Consider the following 27,433-nt stretch of genomic DNA (forward strand, 5'->3'; position numbering starts at 1 on the left):
GAAGACTGCTGCTTCCCAGCATAGCCAAAATTTTGTTTTCTGAAAAACAGCTTGGCACGCAGCATTTCTTCCCCACACCCCAAACACTCCACCAACAGCAAGTCAGCATTAGAAATATAATTGCGTTATTTATGACACTGTAAAAATCCTAGAAATGTATGTTGTTGTTTTTATTTCTTTTAGTGGATGTGCCCCACATTTCAAGCAGATATTCCCAATTTGGGAAAAAACCCCACTGTGATTCCACATCCCAACTGAAATCAGACTCATGACTGTTAATGAGATTCTGAATCTCAATAAAAGGATGCAGCAACCATGAAACAGAGAAAAAGTGAAATTTCCACAAGTTTAAACTGACATATGAAACTAAATTTAGACAGTGGAATTCTACAGCACGCTTTGGCAATTTGACTTGCATTGCAGTGTCTTAGAGACCTTTTAGGATCACATTGCTTTATAAAGGTCACATTCAGAACTGCATTTTCAGAGTAGAATGTGGTAACTGTACAATAATAGATTCTATTTGTAGATCATAGAATCACAGCATGGTTTGGGCTGCAAGGGATCTTTAGCCCAGCCAGCCCCAACCCCTGCCACAGACTGGCTGCTCCCCTCCTTGAGCACCTGCAGGGGCACCCTCAGCTTCTTTGAGCAGCAGTGCCAGGGCCTCTGGATAAAGATCTTCTCCCTCACATCTGACCTAAATTTCCCATTTTTACATCTGTCACTCCTTGTCCTGACACAACACTCTCCAGCAAAGAGTCACCTAGGGGCTGCAAGGCCACCATGAGCTCTCCCTGGAGCCTTCTCTCCTCCGGGTCGAACGCCCCCAGCTCTCAGACTGTCTCCACAGGAGAGGTGCTCCAGCTCTCTGTGCATCCTCACGGGCTCCTCTGGATCCACCCCAACAGCTCTGTGCCCTTCTTGTGCTGGGGGCCCAGACCTGACTGCAACACTTCAGCTGGGAGTAGAGGCAACAGCCAGGTCTCTTGATTGATAGCTAGATTCTGTATCTCTATTATTCTCATTATTAACAGTGTACCTGAAAGCTTACCTTTTGTTAAAATAACCTTTAAAGAGTGAGACAGGAAAAGTATGCTTCTGGTTTTTAAGAGATAGACAAGATGAAGCAACAACTATTTTCCACCTTTACTTCTATGGGATTTTAGAGTGCAAGAGTGGAGGATTATTCCTAAAAAAATTGAGGTGTTTTGGGACAAGTATAACATGAAGTTTAACTAGCCTCTTTTTACTGTTATTGGTTTAGAATAATAAGTTATGAATTATACTGCAAATTTTATGAATTTGTTTGTTGAAACTGCAGCAGCATAATCCTTTAGATAGAATTTGTACAAGTGAGATGTTTGAACTGCATAGACAGCCTTCTGCCAGTGACTAAGAGCCATCAGTATATCTTTTACGCTTTATTTCTAGCTGAGATGGATATTCACTGTTAGAAAAGCTATGAATAAGCCTGAACAACAACATAAAACCAGGTTTTAATCACTACAGATAATAATAATTTCATCACAAGTTAGGTATCTAAAGGCAAGACCCCTAATTTCACTCATGATGACCATAAGCCACTTTCTGAAGCTACTTATTTCAGCTGATCTTTAAGAAAACCTCTGAATGTATCTGTAGGTAACGTGCTGGACTTACTGGTTAAGATTTGATTACTCTATAGAAGGCACTAAGATCAGGCTGCAACTATATTGTAGCAGTACATGCATATTTGGCACGTACACCTGCAGCTGGGTGCACAGCCAGTAATTGATGAGTTAATGCTCTATGCAATATTTCAGTATCAAACTGAAGCATACTACATTATGTGTAACTATAACATTGACAGAAACAAAACAGTGTCACGGCCTGCAACACTGCCAAAGCAAACGTTAAGTGAGGGTCAGCTGGAAAGAATATAAAAATCCAGTTAATTAGAACCACGCTGTCTGTGCCAGCACACCAGAGAATTAAAAGCTGTTCATCAGTGAAGGAGAGGCAAGCTTTGATCCTTCAGCAGCTAAACAGCACAAAACCCAATGTTTTTCTTGTCCTTTTTATCTTCTCTGCATCTTCAAATTATCACTGTGTTTGCTGAACAGGATGTGAAGTTCTGAATGAGTCACCTACAAAATGAGGTGGCAAACGCAGCACAAAGCTAGAGAGCTGTTCTGTCTTAGTGTCAACCTGTATTTAAGCTTGGCATTAAAAAAAAAAAAAAAAACGACCCCAAGACCTAAAATGGTGGAACACTGCTACAACAACATCACAACTCAGTTTCCCCATCACATCTCATAAATTCCTACTTGCACAGCATTAGCATAGTTCCAGCTACCATCTCTTCCCTTAGAATTTATTTCCTAATTCTTATTATTTGATAGATAATAACTTGCAATGGCTGTTAGTAAATGAGAGAAATTCACTAGTGCTTTGTTACGTGCACACTGCACTGCATGACCAAGATAGCTGAAAAGATCTAACAGACTGTTCTGTCCTCTTTGACTGAGGGCAAATTGGACTGACTGGAGACAGAGCATTTAATATTATTTCATCAGTTCACCCATTACCACACGATATCAATGACAGACTATGGTACTGCAACATTAATCTGGAAATTCAGGTTCAATTCTTGGGTTGCACATCTATTGCGTGAGTGCCTCCCACTCCTAATCATTAATTTCAACTGTGGATATACACAGATTCCTTCTTTTATTCCCCCTCCCCCCCCCCCATGTGTGGCCTCTGGTCAACTACATTAACCAGGTTTACGTATACATATTTGCCATTTTGTCTTCCCACTCACATTTTTAATAAAGGAAAACACATTTGGTAATAAAAATCAATGTTCTGTGGCTTTTTATAAGAAGGTCATTTGACATTAGCCCTAAAGCCTTTATCTAACAAAAAAAATATTCCACAAAACAATATTCTATAAAAGTGAGGGATTTAAACTCCGATAAACCTCCACCCAACTGTAAGTGACCTCCACATTTTCAACTGTAAACTGCACAACATGTACAGCACTACTTGCATGGCCCCCCCACAGCCCCCTCTTTTTCAAAAGGAGGTTACAGCCTCACTGCTTATCAAAATACAAACCAGACTGCTCAGTATTTGACAGGGACTCACATAGTATCCGACTAGGAACTGGGCAAACGTAACAAATACCTGTATGAGTAACCCTAGACGAGGTAGTTCAGCATTGTGCCATGCAAAGTGTTACTTGATTCACCTGGTGTACCCGGCTACTGCAAAGATTAGTTACACATCAGTACCATAAGCAATGATAGAGTGCCTATGCTACTGCTGTGCTTAGTCACCAGCAAGCAGGAACAAGAATGTCTATGCTGAGCTACACACAGTACACTCTAGATAACGCAATGGAGCATTTCGAAAGTACAAGTTCATTAGAGTATTGAGAATTTTTCCAATTTACACTGGTAATATTTTCATGAGAATGCTACTGTAATATGTAGGAAGAAGCAAGTGGTTTTGTACAGGTTTTACCATCCTTAGTAATGTACCTTTTCCCGATTAGCTGGTGACAAACTTCTGTAGAGCTTCTTGCCTTGCTTGCCAGCATTCCAAATAGTGAATGACGTCCACGAGCTCAGGACTCTATCCTCAAGAAACTTGACTCGGTGATTCCAGATGGTTTCCCTAAAGAATTAGAAAGACACACATTATTTTACATATACACACCCACACAAACCTGATCAAAACAATTCACACAGAATACAAAAATGGTAGCAATTTCCCAGGGCCACATCTAACTGTTGGCAGAAAAAAGGAAATTCTGTGGAAGCCCTTGGACAAAAATCATTAAGATCAGAAGTCATAGCTGTTATTTTCAAGAACTTTAACATGGTAATCAAATTCAATACCAACAATTCCAACTGCCCACCAACATGCTGTTTGCCCACTGCCAGACACCAGATGAACTGCCCTATAACCCTGCAGTACATACAGGCAAATTATCTCCTAATCCCAATTCTTCATGCTCCACTTGCCTATACATTTATTCTTCTTTGTCAATCCAAGCTTCCACTCTCACAAATTCACTACTCCAGTCTAGCCAAATAGGCAGCCCAGTGCTGCATGTAAAGTCCAAACACTGTTGCACTCAGCTCAAGTCTTCAAAAAGTCAGTTTTCAAAGCTCAGGATCAGTAGACGTTGGTACAACAACAAATAATCAATGAACTGCAGAAGTTGCATACAGCATTGGAACTACCAGCCCTTACACACAACTCAGCACTTGCTAATGAGCGCACACGTTAGACCAAGTGCTTTTATTTTGAAGCCTCCCAAGTATTATTCAGCAACAGTACAAATAACCAACTATGCCTTCTTTTGAAGATGACCTTTTTAAGAAATAAAGAGCAATAGAATTTATTATCGCTTTTACTTTTGAAGAAAAAGTGCTATGCCTTGTGAGATACCTTAGAATATACTTTAGAAACAACCAAGCTGGCACATGCCTGGGTCAAATTACACTTCAGGTCTTCAGATTTGTAATACATTTCACAGTATGACTTAAGCCAAGTGGTTGAGGTAAACAGCAGTGAGATGAATATCAAATGATGAACCATGTGTCTGTACAACGAGTAAGAAGGGAACACGTAATATCCTTAAATGCTGATGGCTGGTTGGGATCTTCAAAAGGTTCAACATACAATCTCAGCAAGAGAGGACAACTTCAAGGCAAGGATTACATTCGTATCCTGTACGTCCTAACTGACTGAATTAATTCAGTCTCACAACTGTGACATTATTCTTTTCTTTTGTGCACACCTCCTATCACTTTCAATCATTTATGTACAAAAAAAAAAAATCTATTCCCACCATATAATGTAATATTTAAGACTACATAATTTACAATGGTTTAAAGAAACCACCTGCTCTCAAGAACATCTGTTTAATGTTCAGAGTTCACATTGTATTCATTAACCAGGAACCTATCTGATACTTACAAACAGTGCTCCAGATATGATACACCGATTTCCTTAATTTATGGTTTGACAGACAAATCTAATGAACATCTCTTGAACAAGACACTGTGTTGAAAAGTAATTTTGTCAGAAATTCCAAAAGGCATCTAGTTTCTTATCCTTGCTGAAAACATTTCTTCAAATGGGTTTTCCACTTGACTATAATGCCAGAACACAATACAGTTTAGAACAATTGCTACCAATCATTCTACAGCTTTAATAGACCTTGTGACTCAAAATGTACACTGCTTTAAAAAAACATTCAGGACTTCATGCATTTATGAATAGTCATTCTCTGAAATTAAACACTAACAGACTTGCTGTTTCCTTGTCTTTGGAAATACATATTTTTCCTACCAATACACCTTCAACACAATTTAAAGCTCCACGATTTTCTGACATTATTAAGTTCATATTCTTGGAAAACGCATAAATTCCATATGTTGTTCCTTTTGCTTTAAATAAAGCTTCTAATTAACAGGTCAGCACAGGTTATCACAGGGCAGCTGCAATAAGTTTCAACCTCAGCTGTCTACCTGGCCAGGCCTGATTCCTGGTTTTAAGAGCAACTTGCCATCTAGAAATCAAAAACCACTCACAATTTCCTTGATAGTAAGAATCCAAACTGCGCAGGCTGGCAGAGTCAGGAAGAGGAGCAGTTCTGAGCCATTCTCATCAATGAATCAGGCTGCTCTCTTCTGACTATCCGCAGTCCTGTATGCATCCTTTGTGATTCTCTTACAGAACCGTACACATGCTACACACAGAGATTTATGATGATCTGGCATTATGTCACATCTTAATTTTATGAAACATTTTCTATTTCTTTCTTTTTGTTATGGATTATCAATTTCCACAAAGGCTGCACCGGATACTATTTTGTCATTCCCAATGACTTTAATGAAGCGTACCTCAGAGGCACAAATATACACAAGTATAAAATTTGAGGCTATTAAATTTATTACGTAACAATTTCTACCAAAAGTTTGTTAGCAAGCTTTTCTTACATCTTAACAATGGGAATTTTGTTTTCATTTGTGCCATTCCGCTGCAGCCCTCATAGCACACAGGCATATGGATTCTTTCTGTGATTATTAGCCAGCTCCTGAGAGCCTGCCTCACTTCTGCAGGAGATCCCAAGCACAGCCAAATCCTTATATGGCTGCTTAGCACTTCATCATTGATTGTGGTGCGATAACTTGGAAAGAACTTCTCACACAAATAAACGTGCCCACGAAGAATTAGCCACTCCATATAAAGTTTTGAAGACTGAGGCCGTGCACCAGCACTTCAACTAGCGGAAAAAAAAATCTTGGATTTGATTGCAAATCTCTTCTAATGCAACCACAAGCTGCATTCCTGCTGCAAAGCTTTAGCTGCTGCTGGCATCCTCTGACACCTCCATTTTTCCATGTTCATTACAGCATATTATATTCCCAGAAGGAAAGTTAAGGGAAAGAACTATGAAGGTCAAGTATTTTTCCAGAATCGTGTTACTGGAAATTCTAGAGCTTCTGCGAGTTTCTAAAAAGGAAGATTGTGGCTTTACACGTAAATGGAAAGGTTTGAAAACTGATTTCACTTTGAAATGTGAAGAATAACAGTGCATTATTTTCCAGAGGTACTTCAGAATATGTCCTACTGACTTGAGCAGCACAGTCAAGTTTCTTTCCTTCTTGAATTTTAACAAAGTCAAGGAAGGGCAGGAAAAAATAGGCAGCCTTCCAAGGGTGAAAGGGGAATTATTAGCAAAGCTAATGGACTAAGCCTCCTGAAGATAGAGCTGATATGGAGAAGCTAGTCAGGGCACAGGATCACCAGCAGTAGAGCCAGGGTCAGAAGGAATCCAGCAAGGCTTTCAATCTACTCACTGCTAGATGGCTAAAAGCTAGGAAAAATTACTGAAATTAATTCACTTTAAAAAAAAAAAAATTAGGCGTCACTGACCAAGAAGAGACTAACAACTGCATTTTCAGAGGCTCTACGGCAAGCAGCAAGAATGGCAGAGTTGCTGGGGAGAAGCCTAGAATTAGATATTTCTGTGCACTGACTCTCAGCAACTTCTCACATTCCAGCTAACGAGCACTCAAAAGTGATCAGGCTGAAGCAGACCTGCTGATCCTATCTTGTATACGAGCGTTACACTGAGTAACGCAAGAGTGGGGAGTAAGCAAACTGCACTAAGAATGTGAAACTCAACATTAACTAGACTTCTCTTTGAACACAACAGTATTGTTAGACAGCTTTATTTAAACCCCAACAAATGTTTTTCTTGAATGAGAATTCTGGACTTCGTAAGAGAAGCCAATATATACAGCAATTATGAATTTCTTCTAGCATCACTATGAGACGTTCTTATGATGAATTACTATATTTACTATAAGCTCAAAGTGAAAATTTCACTTTGTTGTTGTTTTTAAATTGATTCCCATATCGTATGCACCCTTTTTAATGAAAAAGTTAAGATATATCAACACTTAGCAATCTGGAGTTACAACCCTGAAAATCATTCAGCAGTGTGAGCCCAGATGGTCATACAGATATGGAGTCAAGGGGAGGCATTTGTTTTTGAGCTTTAATTACAGCAACAACTACAGACTTAATCTTTGTGAAAAGATGCTCTTTATGAACAGTATCTCTCACGTGTTGAAGCAAAAAGTAGCTCCTGGTGTGTCAAAAGGGAGAGTTTCAGTTACACCCTTTTGGTTTCTGGCTCACCTAATTTGCCACATTTTTGGATGTTTCCAGAATAGATAACTGGGATTCCTGCCTTGAGGGATAAGGGAATGCCATTTTCCCATCATTTAAGAGCCAGTGCAGGTGCAACAGACGGGAACTGTAGCAACGTGCAAAGCATGCTTAAAGAAAATGCCTGAAACAATCTAGAAGTTGTACAAACCGCTTCTCACAGATGATTCTCACAGCTACTTTCAGATTTCATGTTATTACATATTCAAATAGCCATAAGCAAAACCTAGAAGCTATCATTATTCTACATCATCCCAAAACAAAGCTGCTTTCACCTACCACCTCAGATAGGATTAAAGGCAAACACTTTGGTAGTAGCCTTTAGTATCATTTCCCAGCCTCTTCTCAATCAACAGCATTTTCCCCAGTCAGAAGGTGGGACACAAACTCTTCTGATTACAGAAGCTGGCACCCTTTGTAACACACCTCTTTAATCAAAATCCTTGAAGTACACAATTTTTTCCTCATTTCTTTCATTTTCCTGTCATTCACAAATGTCAGACATACATTTTTTAACTTGGAAAATCATTCTCATTTGGTATGCCCACTCAATCCTCCTAAGCTATGCAGTCTGGAAAGAAGAAGAGGAGCCAAAATTCTGCAGGATCGACATGAGGGTATTCATTCAGTGGGTGAGAAGTGTGCTCCTCAGTCCCCTGCAATTATTGCCATCCCATCCACCCTAGTAATGTAACAATGGAGCTCTGTTAAAGTGTGTGCTGACCTACTGACTGAATACAGGAGTCAAGAAACATCTGCTCCATTCCTATTTTGAAATGAAAGATAATGTGACAATAAAAGCTATATGATTTAATGTCTGAGCTCTGTTAAACCTCACCATAACGTTTGACTCCCTCTCCCCTCCTTCCCCCCAGTGAGGTTACATAAGTGAATCAACAGAGCAAAGACAGATGTACAAGTACTTGTGAAATGTAAAAATACAAGCCCAGTATCCTAAAGCAGTATTGAAACTGTAGGCATTGATTATCATCCACAGTAACACTATAAATCTGACCTTCCCTCTACACGAGGTCCCACATGCTACTCAGGTGACACCAGACAGGAAGAACAGCTATTCAAGTGAATAGCCTCTGCCAGTGTTTTTTTTATTCATGGCAGGATAATAGAATTTTATATGAGGTGAATCTCACCTGATAGATAATCCAGAGATGGAAGAACAGAGAACTTTTTAATCACAGCGAGAGCTGGAAGAACAGACTCCTTCCAGCTAGCTTTTTTGCAGCTAGCTTTGCATGCAGAATTCACAGCCCTTGCAATCCACAGGAAATTCAGAAATGAATCCTATTTGAACCCTGACCATACTGGTGAATAAACTGATTTTTTTGGTCGCCGTTGTTCTGTTGAACTTTATCTGAACTTATTAATTGCTGCACTATATCGTACTACTGAGTTATTACATTTACACTGTTAATAGGTTCTATTAATGTCTGAGTTCATTTTCAGGTCGTGGGTCATTAACTGAGGCATGGTTTGCATTGTGGCCTATTTTTCATGAAAGGCTTATTAAGAAAGACAGAGACTATCAATGTTAATGCCATTCGCTTTTCAAGAATCTAATGAGGTCATTAGTTTTCATGTTTAATTGAAGTGCCAAATGCAGACAGACGATAAAAATGCAGTTGACCTCATCTTTACTACCGCCGTGCAGGAAAACGTTACGACTGTATCCGCTCCTGCTTATTTCTGGATGCATGTTTTTGCAAGAAATTAAGCAGCCATTCCAATGCTCATCAGCGATATGAGACCATGCCTCAAGTACCTCTAAAAGAACTGAAAGTGCGTTCAAACTAAGGGCCTGTTCTTTTGCTTAGATGACACTGGAAGCTTCTAGTGCCTGACACCAATGGTTTTAGTAGATTACGTAATATGGGATATTTCTGCAGAATAAGCCTGTACAATATTACATTTGTTCTGAGCACACAGCACGTGAAATTACTACAAGTTATTTAAGCATGGTTCAAATTTTCTGTATAAAAGAGAATCTCCCAAATCTCAGTGGGAATCCAACCCTGTTTTCTGCATATCTTAAATTTCTCTTGACCAAAAATTTGTAAATTGCTACACAGATTTCCTACCTGCCCCAACTGTCTGTCTTCACGTGCAACACCACTTAAAGACAAGTACAATGTTTTATGGCTCATATTTTACCATACTGACTTTTGTCTTGCAATGCAGTACACTGTTTAATATACAGTTCATTTTTCTCCCCTTTAGCAAGATAAAGATCTATGAATTTTATGATGTTTTTATTACACACCAAACTTACCATAGTACTTCTCACTATAATGCCAACTCTGATATTCTGTCAGATCAGTGCAACAGAGCCCTGTAGCACAAAATACACACACCCCTAAGATACAAGCTGTAAACTGAGATAATATGATTTAGATCCAAGAGACACAGTGTGGGATTTTTTTTTGTAGTAGCAGTAGGCTGAAGTTTCCCAAATCTTGTATCATTCATCCACATTCAGCAGGTATTTGCCATATACTTTAGATGAGATTTCAATGAAAGAGCTTATATTTTTGTATGCATCTAATGAAATCTAAATACAGCCTGCACTTGGTTCAGATTCTGTCACACACACACAGCATTTAATATTTTAGTCTGATACCTCCAGGGAGAATGCAAATAAGTTTTTCTTCCTGCTTCACAGATACCTTCACCTTTAGAAATCTGTTCCAGAAAGATCCCAATCATAGGAAAGGACTTAAAGAGCATTGTTTACCATTATGCATACTAAACTAAACAAAATTTTGCTTGCCAGAATAGCTTTATATATATACACACTTTAACAAGTTTGAATATGTGGGATCATGCATTTTCACTGAATAGTAATGAAAGACATTTGTATAAACTGAAATCAGTTCACAATAGGATGCGAATGCCCGCTGTCTTTGCTGAAGGACTGTACGTGCACCTTTGCATAAACAAACTCTATTAACTAGCTCCCAACTCTGAAACCAGACATAAACCATTAAAACTCTCAACTTTCCTGTAAGTGCCACTTTTCTCTCAATATATTAATCTGGTTCCTGGTTTATCACTCCCATATCCAGGCTTAGGCTAAAGCTGAGAGTGCAACGGCCAATGACAAAGGCAAAGTGTCAGAAAACTGCTCAAGTAAAACACCCCAACAAGACAAAGGCTGCGGGAAAAGGCTGAACATGTGTTACAAATTGAAAGTGTAAAAAGGTTAAATTAGGGAAGACCCAATTTCAATGCTAAACCTTTGTGGCGAGTCCCACAGCAACGCACACTGTAGCATTCAGGAACAAACGCTGGCTAGTCCTTTACAACTTAGGCAATAAGCAGGGGAGCATGCCAGTATGAAGAGATCTTACACAAGTTCATATTTGTAAGTTTGCACAAAATATTGTTAACAATACTACCAACAAAAAGCCAGCAGGAAGAATGGCTAGCCTGCCTTCTGAGAATGAGACAAGTGAGGCGCCAATTTGGACATGCAAGCTGCACATCTGAAACAGCTTACAGTGTTTCCACATTCTCACAGTGTGTTGTAATTCAGGGTGCTTGTGCCACACAACCTTGTAGATCTGAATAAGCAACAGCTTGCAGTAAATTCAGAACAAACTCATTTCCAAGAATAAGATGCTTTCCCACAGATAGAAGCAATAGTCTTCCAAGAGTCCCAACATCCCACGATGCATGGCTGAAAAGTTTGTAACTAGCTGCCAAAGCCATCATGCACACAAAAGGAAAAACCAAATGCCAATTAAAAAAAAAAAAAACCTTGTGTTTGTTTACAAAATCCAGAGTATCTTCCATTTGTTCGGAATGACTCTTTGAGTATTTACAGTAATAATATTGTGATATACAACTAAAATGCATACAAATGTTTTACTAGTCAGTGCTACAAAGCCATAAACAGGACTGACTGAAGAGTGTAAGTCATTCATCAGTAAGAAAACAGTTTATGTAATTACCACTGTAGTTTGGTTGTGAGACTCTTAAAGGATAACAAAACTCAAACATTTCACTAGTGTCAAAATGTAAGAGAAACACTTCTTTTGTCATGACTTTGGCTCAACTTGCATTACTTCTGATCAGAAAGAGCACTTTTGATAGATAAAGCACTTCAAAGAATCAGCAATCGACAGTTTAGCTTCATCTTGAAGGGTAGAACAGCACTGTAAAAGCAGCAGACAGCTTACAAGAAAGCACCTGAGAAGATTACTCCTACACATCCTCAGAAGTATTTTTCAAACCTTGTTATCTGATTTAGAAGTTTTAGACTTTTTAAAATATGAAAATAGTTTTCGTAAGTGCTGCAAGTTCTCAGATCAAAGATCTGGTTTTTATTCACTTTCCTAAGGAAGATTTTTGTTAGTATTACAATAGGTTTCTGTATACTTCCTTAAAACCAAGACAGTTCTTTTTGAAATTAAGCTTTAAAAAAAAAAAAAAAAAAATATATATATATATATATATATATATATATATATATATATATATATGTGTGTGTGTGTCTTACATTACAGCTCATACGGTAGAAGTATGAAAAGAAAAATCTTATTAGTAGTTTTAGTGTAATGCAATTTTTATTTTTTATATATGTATATATTTTTTTTGCAATAATCTGCAAAGTACTGAAGAAGTTATGGCTTCACTGCCATGTTCAGTAGATGAGAAACACGATCACATTCAGTATTCCCAATTGCCTTAAGGGCAAAAAATATAAATACTTGAAATAAGCAGAGAGGTTATTCGGGCAACTTGCAGAATCTGAAGTGATAAAATACTGAACTGCCTCAGCGGAGTGGATGGGAACTGGAAGTTGAGAAAGCACTGCTGTAATGCAGTCACCAAAACTCCCGATTGCTCTCGCTGTACCTGTTGTGAAATTATTTCAAGAATAGTTGCAAAGACTGAACTATTTCTTGGAATATTTGTCCAATGTTAAAATGCCTTCACTCCATGGGCATCACCATCAGAACCAAAGATTTCTATTCGTCATTTCAATGCCAGCATTATATTATGTTCCTCAAAAACAGGTTATAACAAAACAAAAAAGGAAAACTATCCTTCCATCGGTAAATACAGGATGTTATCAGCATATTAAGATTTCATTGCTCCTCGGCTTTCTTGTTTGTTTTTTTAATAAAGCATTTGTACTGCTAATCATCCAAGATGAAGCTGATTTTTAAGTTCTACAAACAAGCCTCAACTTACTCAAGGACAGAATGAGTTGCAGCCTGTGGATGGTAACGGTACAGCAGAAGGCAATGGTTCACTCGAAGGACTTCACCACCCTTTTGGAGATGTTTATAAAAAAACAACAAGTCTTCTGGAACACCCTGGAAGAGAAGCAGTTCTTTCATACCACCAAGTGACTAGTTGCATGTAAGTACATATTTTATAAATTTCTGATAAATGAAATTATTTCTGTATATCTCCAGGAACTTACCGAATGCTTCACTAAGCAAGCATATCTGTACAAAAGACAAAGCTACTAAAAAGCAAGCAGTGCTGTTTGAAAATGAAATATATCTGACCATAAGGACATAAATAGAAAAATAAATGGTCTCATTTTGACAGGGAAAAGCTTGATGCAGATCAGTCCCAAAAAGAGAGAACCCAGCTGCTTAACAATTCACAAAGCCTCAAAAGTGCCAAGCAACCAAGTAATTTATTGAAAGGGAACAGTGACTTCAGAAGAGTGGGTTGTTGCTTTTTTTCCATTTTAATAGAATTAATCTTCTTTCTTTGGTTGCCAAACACTGGTCTCTACTTAGGAAAGGTGAATCAGGCTCCATAAAAACAGACATGAACTTTCAATAAAAATAAAAACGGTTGGAATGAGGCAGCATTTGAAAAGTAAAGCATCTTTTCTTGCAACTTATTGCCATGTCATGTTCTTCATAAGGAACTGCAAGCAACAGTGCTGAAACTGCAGGGAAGAATCCTCCTAGAACTCTGGAGCCCTCAGGCTCCCGAAAGAATAGAAATGCCATAATCATATGCAGCATTTTTCACCCAAAATCAGAAAATCTTCATGCCAGAGACAGTGTGTCAGCAGAACAATCATACGGCACGTAGTACTTAAGTGTGTCTTACATACCAAAGCATAAACCCACCTTTAGTGACACAGCCCTGCAGTGAAAGTGAAAAAGCATCCATCTACATTTTGCAGTGAAGCAACTTCTTGAAAACTTGAAGTTTGGCTAGAGCATCATTTTTCCTATGTTTAAATACAGTTTTTTCTTTCCTCCAGTGGAGTGTTTAAACATTCCCATAACTTTACCAGGCTCAAAATCTCTGATAGAATAATTTTGCCAATTAAGTGTAGAGTCAATAAAAAGCTGAAAAGCAACACAACAACGTGAAAACTATAGAGAAGGAATAAGAGAGACAGAAATAGATTTGTTTCTGTAGGAATAATGAGGGGGTCAAAATCCTTAAATGTAGATACTTTATTTCAACACACACAAAAAAGAATGAAAATCCAAGGGGAAAAAAAATGAATTGAATTTTTTTTTTGCCGATTACCACAGCTTCTGAGTTTCTTCCATAATTAAGAAAATGAGATTCTCTAAATTAAAGCTCTGGATACAAAATGCCTATGTGGTTTCTTCTGGCCCTCTAGTTACAACAGTAACACAGTTCAGTGTCTGTTTTTCATACCCACCACACTGAGTGCTCATGTCAGACAGGGTCTGGACAAAGCAGTCAAGGGGGGAGGAGAGGGGATAAGGCAGAATGGCTTTAAACCCAGAAAACAAATCCAAAACACTCAGTTGAACACATGTGTCTCGCGAGAAATCATAACTAATTCAAGCTTTGTACTTCACAGCTCCAGACCTCACTGTATAATAGATTGATTTAAGGCACTGAATTGGACCCTGCTCCCAGATCCACAAATAAAATTGGTTCCATTCTGTCCGATTGCTTGGCAAGGGCAGCTTGTCAGTAAAAGTTCATGTTTCTCTTTGTGAACATTCATTTAATTTCTAGCTTCAGAGCTCAGATACAGATGAAAATGTTTAGAGAACTTCATATAATTTATGATTTATACGAACTGAGTATAGTCACATAAAAGTCACAAAAGTAATCTGAGGGAGGCCAGAGCAACAAACAGCAATCACGGCATCAGAAAAAAGCAAACTCAGATTCTTTCCATTTATCTTATAGGACTTACTAACCTTTTCTTATTCTGAACTTTAATGGAATTACTGAGAATTAGCAGCAAAGTTTTAAAATTATTCTTTGAAGTATTTCTTTGCAGTCAGGCAACAGACTGAGACTGACAAGGCACATCTCTGCTCTTTTTGCTTTTGGATATGGTTTACATCATTCAACTTAATATTAATAGGTACATTAAAGAAGAGAATTACTGAAGAAGCAAAAGGATCTTTCACAACACTGTTTGGTTCTGGAGAGCTCTTTTGCTTTAACTAGCAGAAATACTATGAAATAAAGTATGCTCACTGCCAGGAACAAGCAGGTGCCTTGTATTGCTCAGCAGTGGCCTCTCACATTACAAAGGAGCAGCACTGACGTACATCTTTCAGGGGAGGAAAGATGTTGACCGTGTTACAGATCCTGCAGGGATGGGACTTCCTACAGCTCTTGAGCATGTAAAGTTTGGTGCAGTACAAGAGTTTCTTCCCAGTTGAGAGGCATTATTGGATCCAGATGGCATTTTAAACACCAGGAACCTTTGTCAAACAATGCAACTTTCAAAGAAAAGGCTGCTTTAACTGCTAAAGGGATACTTCAGCATATTTTTGGAAAATTAATACCCGTAGCTAAAAGTATCAATCTAGGATATCAGCAATAACCTACCACATAAATAGTTTTCAGCATTAATATAATTATATTGCACAGTTTATATGTTACTGGAGTACAAATGGAATTTTCCACATTATAGGCAAAATCCAACCATACGTGCTGTTGCACTAAGGGATGGCCTCAGCCTATCAGCTGCAGATTAAGATTCCTAGGAGAAAGAACAGAGCAGGTGCAAACTGCTTTAACCACCACACACCAGCCACATTCAGATTAACAGTTCACTTTAATATGTTGCCTCTAAGCAAGTGAAATATGTGTATTTACCCAGTATTTTGGACAGGTTTCACTTGACTGTGCTAACAACTCGGCTGGATGCATGCAGGGACTAATTTTGTACAGGATGTCAAGCAGACCCAAACCTGAACTAAAGCAACTCCTTGTTCGGGGACAAAACTAAATATTCCATGATTCATCTCTTGCCTCCTCCCTCGCCTTGCATTTCCCACTCCTGTGCACAGAACTGTGCATCAAGGGCAACATCCTCAACACACGTACTTCATAGGGAGCTGCAAGCCAGCTATCAAGACAACAAGAAATTCTGGCTTCGAATGTTGCAGCTCCACCATCAGTAGGCAGTATCGTAGGCCCAGCTTACAGTACTAACAAAAAGAGAATGGGAATCTGGAAGATGAAGGTACTTATCTATGAATTCTGAAGGACTTTTAATTAAAAAGCTGCCCTGTGTGCAGTACTGCTCCTCAGCTCCTGTAACTGCTAACACCTGGTGAGAAATCCGCAGCAGCTGGTGTTGGTCACTACAGATCTACAGACTGAGAAAAGTTGGTTTTTAGGTCAGAGGGCACCAATAACCACAGAAAAACAGCAGGGCAGTGTTGGATAGAAGAAGTCAAAATTTCTTTCATTTCTCAGAGGAGCTTGAAGTTGCTGTATGGAACATATCACAAAGAAAGCAATTCTTGTTTCCATACTAACCTGCTTCTTATGGGATCTTGGTGAGATTTTGTTTCACCATCATTTAACTAAGTTCCTTCCCACTACAAACTTTAGGACATTAGATAAAGAAGAAAAATCATGCTACTGTTACAGTGGAGTTGTCTGGAAAACAGGTCAAATGGTGCATGTTACAACACCTAAGGTTAAGCAGGAAAAAAGCATTAAACTCAAAGTTGTTCAGCACCAAAACAGAGACGTCAAGTGAAAATTGAAGTACTTATGGCAACAGCTGCTCAACAGTATTTCCTCAGTCTTGAATGAACTGTTGGACTTACGGAAGGAACACAGAGAAGGGTGGTAGCATAAAGGGGAATTCAGAACATGGCCTCTGGTGAAGGAAATCCTCTTCCCTCAGAATCAAATGCTCTTCTGCCAGGTGCCATCATCTAGCAATATCTGCTGTTCAAGGAGTACTGACTGGGAAAACTACTGAGCTGCTGGAAGTGAAGACTAAGAAACTGCAGCTATTCTCTATTTTAAATGTGGAAGTAGAGAAAAAACAACTGAAATAATTTATGAAGAATTCTCTCTCGGGATATTCACGAAGACAATTTCTGTATTAAATTACTATCATATTTTGATTTTGTAGGGAACTTCTCACTGAAATTACTTCTCTCAAAGAGAAATCACCACAGTTGAAAACATTCCTTGAGCTTCCATTAGAGCAGTCACCAGAAGTATGCAAGCAGAGCAATCACAAGCTACGTCAAATAGCTGTGAATACCTTCTCCTCAGGATTATCCTGTATACTCTCAAGTCTCTCTCTGTAAAACTGTCATACCATCTTTTGGCTCCTATCCAAATCATGGCTTTAAACCATTTTCCTTAGTTTTAAGACCTGGAGCCTCTAATGTGAAATTTACTTAATGGTTTGGAAAATAGCAGGTTAGAAGAAATTCTTTCATCCCAATAAATTCAGATAAATTTGGTTAAAGATGATAGGAACATCACACAAAAGGGATGTGATAAATTCTAAATGGTATTTAATGATAGGCTAACCAAAAATGTTATTAGGCATGGGGAATGGAATGAATTTTCAAATAGTTTTACAGACTCATTTATCATTGGCTCCACCACTTTCATTCTTTTTCAGATCAAATACTGATCTCTGTCCAGCCTAAACAATACCAAGCAAGAAAACATCAGCATCTGTGCTTTCTCAGACTCTTATCCAGATAATGTCAGATTTTAATTTTTTAAGATTACATATAGTTTTATCTTTATATTCTGTCAATCTACCCACACTATTAACATAAACATCAAATCACAATTTCCTCCATGGAAGAATTATATTCCATTTGTACTAAGCACTGAAACATGAAGAACAGGTGTTTGGATTTAAATCCAAATGAGAAATGCAGCTTTTTGGCATGCAAATAGTTTAGCAGATGGAGAAGGCTGAAACGTGGACGTTTGTTGGCCTCTCTCTGCGTTTATTTGCAGCAATGTGACACTTAGAGGTCACACTGTTAAATAGTAACTCAAAAATGGAGACGGAAGAGATCAAGTTAACACAGTGAGATGATGGGTCAGGTCAGAACACACAGACATATAGGTAAGATCACTAAGAGTCCTTACTAGTTTATGAAGGCACCAGTTCATAACAGATCTATAAACAACAGAAAATCTTTGCCTCAAATTCTTTTCAAATGGAAAAATCATATAAATACTTACAGTGCTAAGTGCTAAATGATTTTGTATCCTCTGACCTCACTGTTTATGACCAGTTGCACTTCTTGTTAGTAATCTGTTTAATGCCCTCCGTACTAGACAGAGTTAATTTTGATGTCAGGTCACAATAAGGACAAAAAGTTGAACTTGTCACTGATAATTTTTAGGGCTACAGTGCTGCTGCAAAATCATTAGGACTAAAATTTTCAACATATCATATCTGAGTAATACACAACTACACATATAAAGCTAGACAAAATTTCTAAAAAGGCATAAAAACACAAAAGAAAACCAAACAAAGAAAGAAAACCAAATATAAAAGCAAAGCAGACTAATGGTCTGTTTAACTTAACCTCTTGAACTTTATCATTAGGCTTGGAGTTCTACTGCTCTTGTGTTTTAGCTTGCTTTCTTTTCTGAGCTTACTAAGAATGCTCAAAAAGTTATGTCAAACATTCTTCAGGGAATGAAAATGTAATTATAAGGAATGATACTAAAAAAGAAACAAAGAGCATAGGTCAGTGAATGTAGATTGGACTGGAGAACAGGCTCCAGTTCTGCCACTCACCTGCCCCAAAATTGACGGCAAATCTTTTCAGCATTCTAAACACTTCTCTGCCAGTGCTTAATTTTTTACTGGCAGAACAAAGAATAACACTTGTATATCCTCATACACACACGTAATGTATATGTATGTACACACACACAGTGCATAGCTGCATTTAGAGGATACAGTGAGAATAAGAAGCTGTAGTTTAAATACTAAACTAGGAAATAGCTTCAGCAAATCTTTTTAATGCACAATTAAAGGAATACTTTCCAAAATCTCACCAAAACCACTGGAACCAGAACTCCTAAGCTCTGAAACACAGAATGGGTCCACATGAATCTGAATAAAGAGTTTCACTCACCTTTCCACCCTCATCAAATTTTCCTACGTGATAAAACCATTGTCGAGAACAGAACCAGGTTGGCATGACGACAGTAGGCCCATGGGAGGTGAACACCTACAGAAAAGGTGGGGGAAAAAATAATCTTAAGAGAATGTCAAAAACATTATGTGCTGGAGAACAAAGTGAAGTTCACGCATTCATCTGAATTTCTGCAAATACTTCCTTATATACTTAATCTTCAGCAATTTTAAGAACTAATTCAAGTGCTTAAAACTTAGCATATGCTCTGTGCCTAAAATGAAGTTATCACAATATCGCAGCCAAATGAATCTAACTTCCTGCTTCCTATTTCTTTACAGTCCATTCCACCATATGTTGCAACATACGCAGAGTACCTTGAACTACATTTCAGTTTTTGAGAAATGCACTGAAAGCGACAGTTCTATTAAATGCCCACTGTTGATACTGAAGGAAATTAAGAATGATCTTAAAAAGTTAAAGCTCTTACACTCTAGAATTGTAGGTTGATTTTGTTTTATATTCCTTGTGAATATATTAAGAAATTTCATCTATTCATTCATTCATCTAGTATTTTTGCCAAAGGCTTTTGAAGCTTAATCAAGATTGAGCAAGTATTTTAAACACTACCAGAGCACTACAGATTTGCTACCCAGTGCTACCTACCTTAAAAGGTTGTTGGATAGAAAATGCTTTAGGGACTGAAAAGGGAGTGGTTATTAATTTCATCCTCTTGAATAGTGACAGCCAAAAACTATACAAATCAGTCTTCGCAGCTTTAAACAAACCTGTTTTATTTCATGGTTGTGTTTACAACAAAATCTGGATTTACAGAAGGTAAACTGATTCTTTCTTTTAATACAAGATGAAATATCTGGCCAAACAAGACTGAACTTGTCAAACAGTACACGCAAAGTTAAGGCAGGATACTATGCCTGCTTCCAAGAACTGCAGGAAGTAAGAAGTACAGCCTCATTTACAAAGGCAGAAGGAAAGAATGATTACTGACAGTCTTCAAAATGCTGACCTCATGAGCAGATGATTTCTTAGTTTGCTGTAGTGGCAATATGAATATTCCCATATAGTTTCAGGTTTTAAGAAGCAGTGCATGAATGTAAATTCTGTCACATGCACTTAAGCCATTACATTTTAAAGGTACTCCTCCTGACTTCAACCTGAGAGTTCCTCAAGCTCTGTTTATATCTGTCAATTTCTACTTCCTCTGATGTACCTGAACATAAATCCCAAAGGCAGTTCTGCACAGACGCTTACATCAGGTCTTCAAGAAAATTGGAGAAGTCTAATGAAAGTCAATAGGTAATCTCCTCCCACTTTTCCTATGGCACAAATCATCTGACCAAATGCAGACATCCCCTTTCAAATGAAAGACGCTACATTCTTACTCCACAACATAATGGTACAACTTCATTGTCTAGGAAGAGATCCTAGGGTGGCCCATTTGAATAAGGATTCTTACATTATAGACACTCAGGTTTAGTCAGAATAATCCTAGCATTCAATGGCTACGACGCTAACGGCTTGTTCATTACTGAAATATACTGGCTGCAGATGTGCTAAACATCTAGAACTCCCCACAAAAGGCAGTTGGAGCTGAAAGAGTCAAAACACTCCCAGAAAATCAGAGCAGAGATGATTAGCCGGTACACGGTTATTAGCTCCACACTAATTACAAGGGCAATTGAATATGGCCCAAACTAAACAATGACCAAACAGTAATCCTAAAAGAAAACAACAGTAGGGAGAAAAGCTAGGCTAGAATGCATTGCATTGAATCTAATTTCTGAATGAAAGAAAATCTTCAAAGAAAGCCTTGAGCCTATTGGAACACAAGATGTGTTTGGAGAGACTAGAATGCCATTTCCTCAGCACAGCCAGGATCATCAGAGAACACAACTGTGCTTAATCTTAAAGAGGTGGCTCAGTGTAATTAGTCATGCTCACATGCGGAGAGCACACATCCCAAATATCTTGGTCTCTGCTCCACTGAGGTATCTTCTGAAACGAAACTCAACAGAACAAATCTGAAACACATGCTGCTAACACCAATGTCTTTCCTAAATCTAGGCTTCACTCATTGTCCATCTCAAGAAAGATACCACAGTGTTTGGAATCTTACTAAGAGAACTCAGACTGATGATGAGGTGGCTGCACCACTATAGGTCACATGAAGGCTTTTAGCCTTTAGCTTAGCCTTAGAACCCGGAACAGCACACCAGTAAGAATCAACAAAAAGGCAAAGAAAGCTGCTTCTATGTCAACATTTACAACGTAATGGAAATGCAGATCCTCTGCCACAATGGACACATACATGCTAGCTTGTCCTCTGCTCGATTAAAATAGTATTCTTGAAGTTGAGGTTCTTTTTGCTGAAGGCTAACTTGAAGAGCTTCTGAAAGTTCATCTGCAAGAGGAGAAAACAGTGACTTCAACCTTCTGCATTTTGGAAATTCTAGATATCAGTTTGGCTTGTCATTAACTACTGGATGCTGTAGAAATGAATGAGATTGAATTTTGGAATTAATTCAGTATATTGGAAACCAATTTGGACCTAAGAATCTCTCACACATGGCTCTGTGAGTAAATGAACTCTCAACACTAGCTGTTAACTTACTGTACAATGTATGCTGTGAGGATTACCTAAGAGAATCTAATGAAGCCACGTTGTCAAAAACAACTATAGGGCTTTTAGATGAAGGTATAACTCCATTCAGATTTAGAATTCCTGAAGAACATGGTGTTGTCACAATCAGATTGGAATTCCCCCTTCGTTGGTTTTCAAGGTCACACAGGCTGCTATTTCAGCACTATATTTATTAAATCATCAGAACTTTTATTGTCATCTGGTTTTATTCCAAGGATCAAGAAAGAGCAAGTATTTGAAACTGATTTATTCTGGTTTGTCCTTGCCAACTGCTCAGCTATCAAATTCCATTCAACAATTAGAGAGATCCTCTGGACAAAAAAAAAAAAATATCTAAAGAACACGGAGTTGATAAAGTGGGTTTCATTTGCTTTGTTTCAAAGCTGTCAGCAGCACATGTGATTTTGGTTCCCACTGATGTTCACTTCAGATCATGTCAGCATTCAGTAAGAAATCTAAGCTCCAGTACAGAGAGAGGCATTCATGTGTTTACAGTAACTCTTCACAGCAAAGTTCTATTTTCCAAATCAGCAAATCAAAATCTACTAGCAATGTGCTAAAAGAATACATGCAGATGGCGAAATAACCTTATTGCATGATGTTCTGGAGAATACAGTGAGGAAGCTAGCAGTTCTCATATTTAATCAAGAACCCAAATTGCTTTGCAATGTCGGAAGCTAATTCCTCCAAATAAACCTTCATATTTAATTCTACTTGTGCTATAATATTCATGAAAGTTACAACAATACAGATCAGGATCAGAAACAATCTCCTGTGTGATAAGTGAAGCTTTCCAATACCCTGAGTCATTCATTAACACACTGGAGAAGCCAAAACAACGCAGCAAAACAAAAATGAGGTGGCTGAGGGACACAAGCGCTTTTTGAGCTATAGGAAATGATAGGCTGAAGATTCATCACTTCAGATGTTAAGATACCATTTCTACCATTAATTTAGTAGTGAGTGTACCAGGACTTCATGACTGCAGATTACTTGGTTTACAGTCACTTGTGTGTGTGTGTGACTGAAGAGGAACAGCAGCAAGGAAGAAAATACCTTTGTCCTACTTCAGGAAAGTTTCTGGCAAATAAGTATTTTCAAAAAAAGAATTACAACGAATTTACTAAACTTTAAAGAGTCCAAACAACCAATCTGGTATGGATTACATTAAGTGAATTTAGATTATATTGAAATTTTTTTTATTTTTATTTTTATTTTTTTTTTTACCCTTTCCCATGCTTATACAAATAATTGACTGTATCACCTAATCATTGCATGCTTCAATATTAGCTGAAAATCTGCTCTAAAGAAGCCAAGAGCTGGCAGAGCAAAAGAAATTAAAAAAAAAAAAAAAAAAAAAGAGATCAGAAATAAAACATGCTGTAACTCCATACCGAATGTTTGACATACACATAGTAATTCTGGTACAGGATTTAAATAATATAAAAAAACATTTTGCATTCAAAGTAGGACAGAATCCTAACTATACAGGCTAAACAGTAACACCTGGAAGTGCTTGCTTCCAGAGGTAATATATTAACTATGGCTTTATAGGCTAATAAATTTGTATTGAATTGTGTTCTTGCTTTATGCGAGCTGCCTACGCCAGTCTCATAATGCTGGATAAGCTGGCAGTACTCTGAATATCTCTTTATCTTAGTTGAATGCTCCCAGTAAAATGCGAGAGCAAATGCCATCCTTCTAGTCTCTTATTTACTAATGACAATAAATTATCCTTCTACTGAAATCTACAGGATGGAGGCATGCAAAGGGAATAGCCTGTATGATTCTAGCTTGTCCTACATCTTTTTTCTTGTCCGTAAGCTGCTAAAGGTGGTCTTTGTAACATCCCTGCCTTAACAAGTCTCTAATTCTTGGAAAGTTTCCAGTATTTAAAGAGTCAAGTATTTACAATGGAAGAATTACTCCATTTAATAAAATGAAGCACTCTATACCAAGAGCTTGTTTACTTCTCTTGTTATTTATGCTGAGCTCACACCACAGAAGGGAGAAAACAATCTGCTTGAAAGTTGTATTGAGTAAGCTGCAATTAAAACAAACAAGCAATCTGCTAGAGAAGCAGCACTGACCAGTGTTCATATCATACCTTAAAATGACCTTCCCATCCGACATGAGGACGTGCCACTTGGTGTGGTTGTAAAGTGAAGATGGAAAAGGTCTTTCAGATTTGGAAATAGTTGCAGGACAGAACAGTTCCACTCATAGAAAGACTTACAAACCTTCAGTGCTCGGATGACTTGAAAGTAGTTATTATTCATTTCCCACCCATAAAAACATCAGCTATGTCTGTAACTTGTTATTTAATATTTTATACACCAAAAATCATATACAGTGTGAAGATAATCATGCTAGTCCTGTCTAGCCCCGACAACACCTGTCAAAGTCTGGAGGAGCTGTAATATCCAAGGAACGTCTTCAGCTCTGCTAACAAGGAGTGCCCACAATGAACAGAGCAGTCAGTTGTTTGCTTCTCTGAAGCATACTGGTAAAGATGAAAGCAAATTCACACAAAAAGCAACACGTGAAAGGTTTCCACACACCACCTTCGAAAATTAATGTTTCATTGATACTTGTGTAAGTTTCCTAGCAAATCTTAACTGTCATAAATTTTAAGATAGAGGTATTTTTAAAGAAAAACAGCATATAGTTTAAATATTTTTGAGCATGCAGATTTATCCATAAGCCTAACATATCTTACCTACTAACGCTCACCGATTTTCCTTTTCAAATCAATGTAAATGTAATTTAGAAGTGGAGGAAGACAGGAACTTCAAGCATCTTCTGAACATTCCGTTAGGAAACACTGCTTTTCTGAAAGAGCAGTCAGGCACTGGAATGGGCTGCCAGGGAGGCACTCAAGGAGCATTCAGACATTGTGTTAAGGGACATGCTCTAGTGAGAGCTATTGGTGACAGGTGGAAGGTTGGACTGGATGATCTTGTAGGTCTTTTCCAACCTTGGTGATTCTGTAATTCCATAGACGTGCACAGAATCCTAGGTAAGAAGATCACTTTTTGGGTTTGTAGTTTAGCTGTGCTAATCCCCTCACAGAAGATCCACAAGAGAAATACTAGATATTCATGCAGATTTGCTGTATTTATTTCAATATAAATGGAATTTCTTTTGTGTTTGTCATGTTGACCCCTGCCATAGGCTTTTAACATTTAGAAGAGGTAAAGAGGAAAAAAAAAAAAAAAAAAAAGAAAGATTAGATCTGAGACTACATTATGAGTATTTGATTAACAACTGCAATAGTAGAATGTTTTTTTTAGGAAATCAAAGCTAATGTTACCCTAAATCCCTCCCTCATGTCTTCCATCATAACACAAGTCTTTGGGGAGTATCAAAGTACTGAATGCATTCCAGTGTCCCAAGACTATTTGATTTGTATTCCGTATCACTTCAAAATTGTGAACAGGAGAACAACAACAATGGCAAAGTAAAAATCAGTTAATTATATTAGAGTATACAGAAGTACATTTAACTGCTGGGAGAAAAGAACAAAGAGTATATTGCACAAGGGGGAAAATGAACCCATTATCACAGCTTTATTTTACAGAAATGGCCTAATATTAACGTTCTGCACGTTGTTTCAGATTTGTAATCCCATAAATACTTTTTCATAATGATATATACTTATTGGGCAAAAAAACCCAGTACTTTCATGGAAGTTTTTACATGCACATACATTTTTGATAATGAAAAGGACCTACTGCGTGTCAAGAGCTCAGTGTCCCGTCAGAACATTTTGGATTTTAGCACCGAAGAAGAAAAAACTGGGGAGACATTAACAAACTCTGAGAATACGCAGAAATAAAAATTAAGGGCCCATTAATTTGTAAAAGCCTGAGAAAAAACAGAACTGAGAGCACTACAAAGTTTTCCCTCCTACCCACATTCTCTTGTTTCAGCCTCCCTAATTACTTGTTGATAGGTTTATATGTGGGATTTGGTTTTGTAGGTTCTCTCACTGCCTCCCAGCCAACAACCTGATTAACGTTTCCTTTTATTTGGGATTTCTTTCTCCATACCCACAACTCTCACAGCGTAGGCAGTCTGGAGGCCGTATCATATCTCTGAAATTGGCTTCTAAGGGTGCATCACTCCTGACATTTATCCCTAACTTGAAGTTCTACCTGAAGTTAGCATGCCCTGTTACTGTTTTGAATTAGTTATTATTTGATCAGTCAGTCATTCTATCGAAGCAGCATCTTAGAATATTTTAAAAGGAGCCCTCAGGAACTCAATGATAAGGAAGGTCATAATGTGAGATCTTGCTAATGGAGGTTAGTATGAACCAGGCTCAGACTACCTGTGCTCCAATTAGAAATCAGCAATAAGGAGCAGGGACTGGGGGGCCACACTCACCCCACCTGGATCAGAGATGTGTAAGCAACTGCCCAGACTACACAGGCCCTCTCTGTCACAAAGAATTTCTGATGTGAGATAAAACTCTTCCCAGATCCCTGCTGCATCTGCAGTGAATGCAATGGGGCTCCTTGACGGGAGCTCCTAAATTCTAGTGCAAGTAAACACCTTTCAGTAGATATCTGTCCTAGCCTGGTGTACCCACACATTTATATTATTAGACTATTATAACTATCCTCAAACTGGCCAAAAGAATTTCTGTAGCAAGAAGCCAGCTCTCATATCATGCTGTGTGAAGCTGTTAAGTTCAGCTAGCAATGGTCAAAGAAGACAAAGCCACATTTGCACATATGTAGAAGATTTTGTACATTCTTATTTAATGCCTCAGTCTTATCTTGTCCTGCAGAAACATCTACACCTCTAAGAGCAAATAAGGATCACCTGGCTCTAGTAGCATTAATAAATAGGAATGGCATCATAGCAACACAACAGCAAGAATGTTCTTACTCTGTAATTACAATTACAAATAAAAACACAACTATATAAAAGAAACTAACAATCAGAATAAATAAAGTTTTGGCCAAAAAGCCAAAAACCAGCAGAAGAAACATATGCTAGAATTGTACTTAATGTAATTTCAAGTTTGAGAACAGCAGTCTCGGCTATACTAAAAATCACCAGCACCAGCTGGGAAAGATCTGCTAAGAAGCTCTAGAGACACCTTTGAAAGTTTCATGGGTCACTCAACAAAAACACCTTGGTTTGTCACACACATCCTGCTAAAAATGATTAAGATTTAAATGAGATAGTGTAAGAAAAACAAAAGCAGAACAACAAGATAAACCAGCAATCCAAGAAGAATTTCAGCAATGCTTTCTCTGTATTTTTTTCCTAATGGTGGCTGATGGAAATTATTATAAGGGTCGGTCCAATCTTTTCTGTAGTAAGGAAATACATCATTTGCACATCCCTAGGGGGAAGAGCAAATCTCTCTGCCAGCATGGATGGAGCTTCCAGTGTTACAAACTAAGAAATTAGGAGTTCCACTGCAACAAACAGCTGTAATTCAGGGTTCAACACCAGCATAAGAAAAAATTAGAGAGCAAGAGCATTAATCAGATCCTCAGTTGAGATGATCTAATTTAACCTTATGTTAAGCACAATATATTAACAATATTTACTTGTATTTCTTATAAAATAATTACTATCCCCCATATTTGCTGCATTAAGAGATCATGATTTCAAAGCAGTATATTGAATCTAGCCATCCACT

The 27,433-nt window shown here is 37.9% G+C and overlaps 1 protein-coding gene across 1 annotated transcript in view; it reads right to left on the bottom strand.

The window, feature by feature from the left end:
* Positions 1-27,433, bottom strand: part of B3GNTL1 (UDP-GlcNAc:betaGal beta-1,3-N-acetylglucosaminyltransferase like 1) — a gene marked incomplete at both ends in the record, with an annotated part of 109,584 nt that overhangs the window by 11,914 nt on the left and 70,237 nt on the right. Inside the window, 3 exons of the mRNA XM_079544142.1 lie at positions 3,528-3,663; positions 12,955-13,079; positions 19,110-19,205. Of these exons, the coding sequence (XP_079400268.1) occupies positions 3,528-3,663; positions 12,955-13,079; positions 19,110-19,205 (357 nt within the window). The remainder of the gene's footprint in view (positions 1-3,527; positions 3,664-12,954; positions 13,080-19,109; positions 19,206-27,433) is intronic.

Source organism: Tetrao urogallus (genome assembly GCF_951394365.1).
Source record: "Tetrao urogallus genome assembly, chromosome: 18".
In the NCBI taxonomy this organism is placed as follows: domain Eukaryota; kingdom Metazoa; phylum Chordata; class Aves; order Galliformes; family Phasianidae; genus Tetrao; species Tetrao urogallus.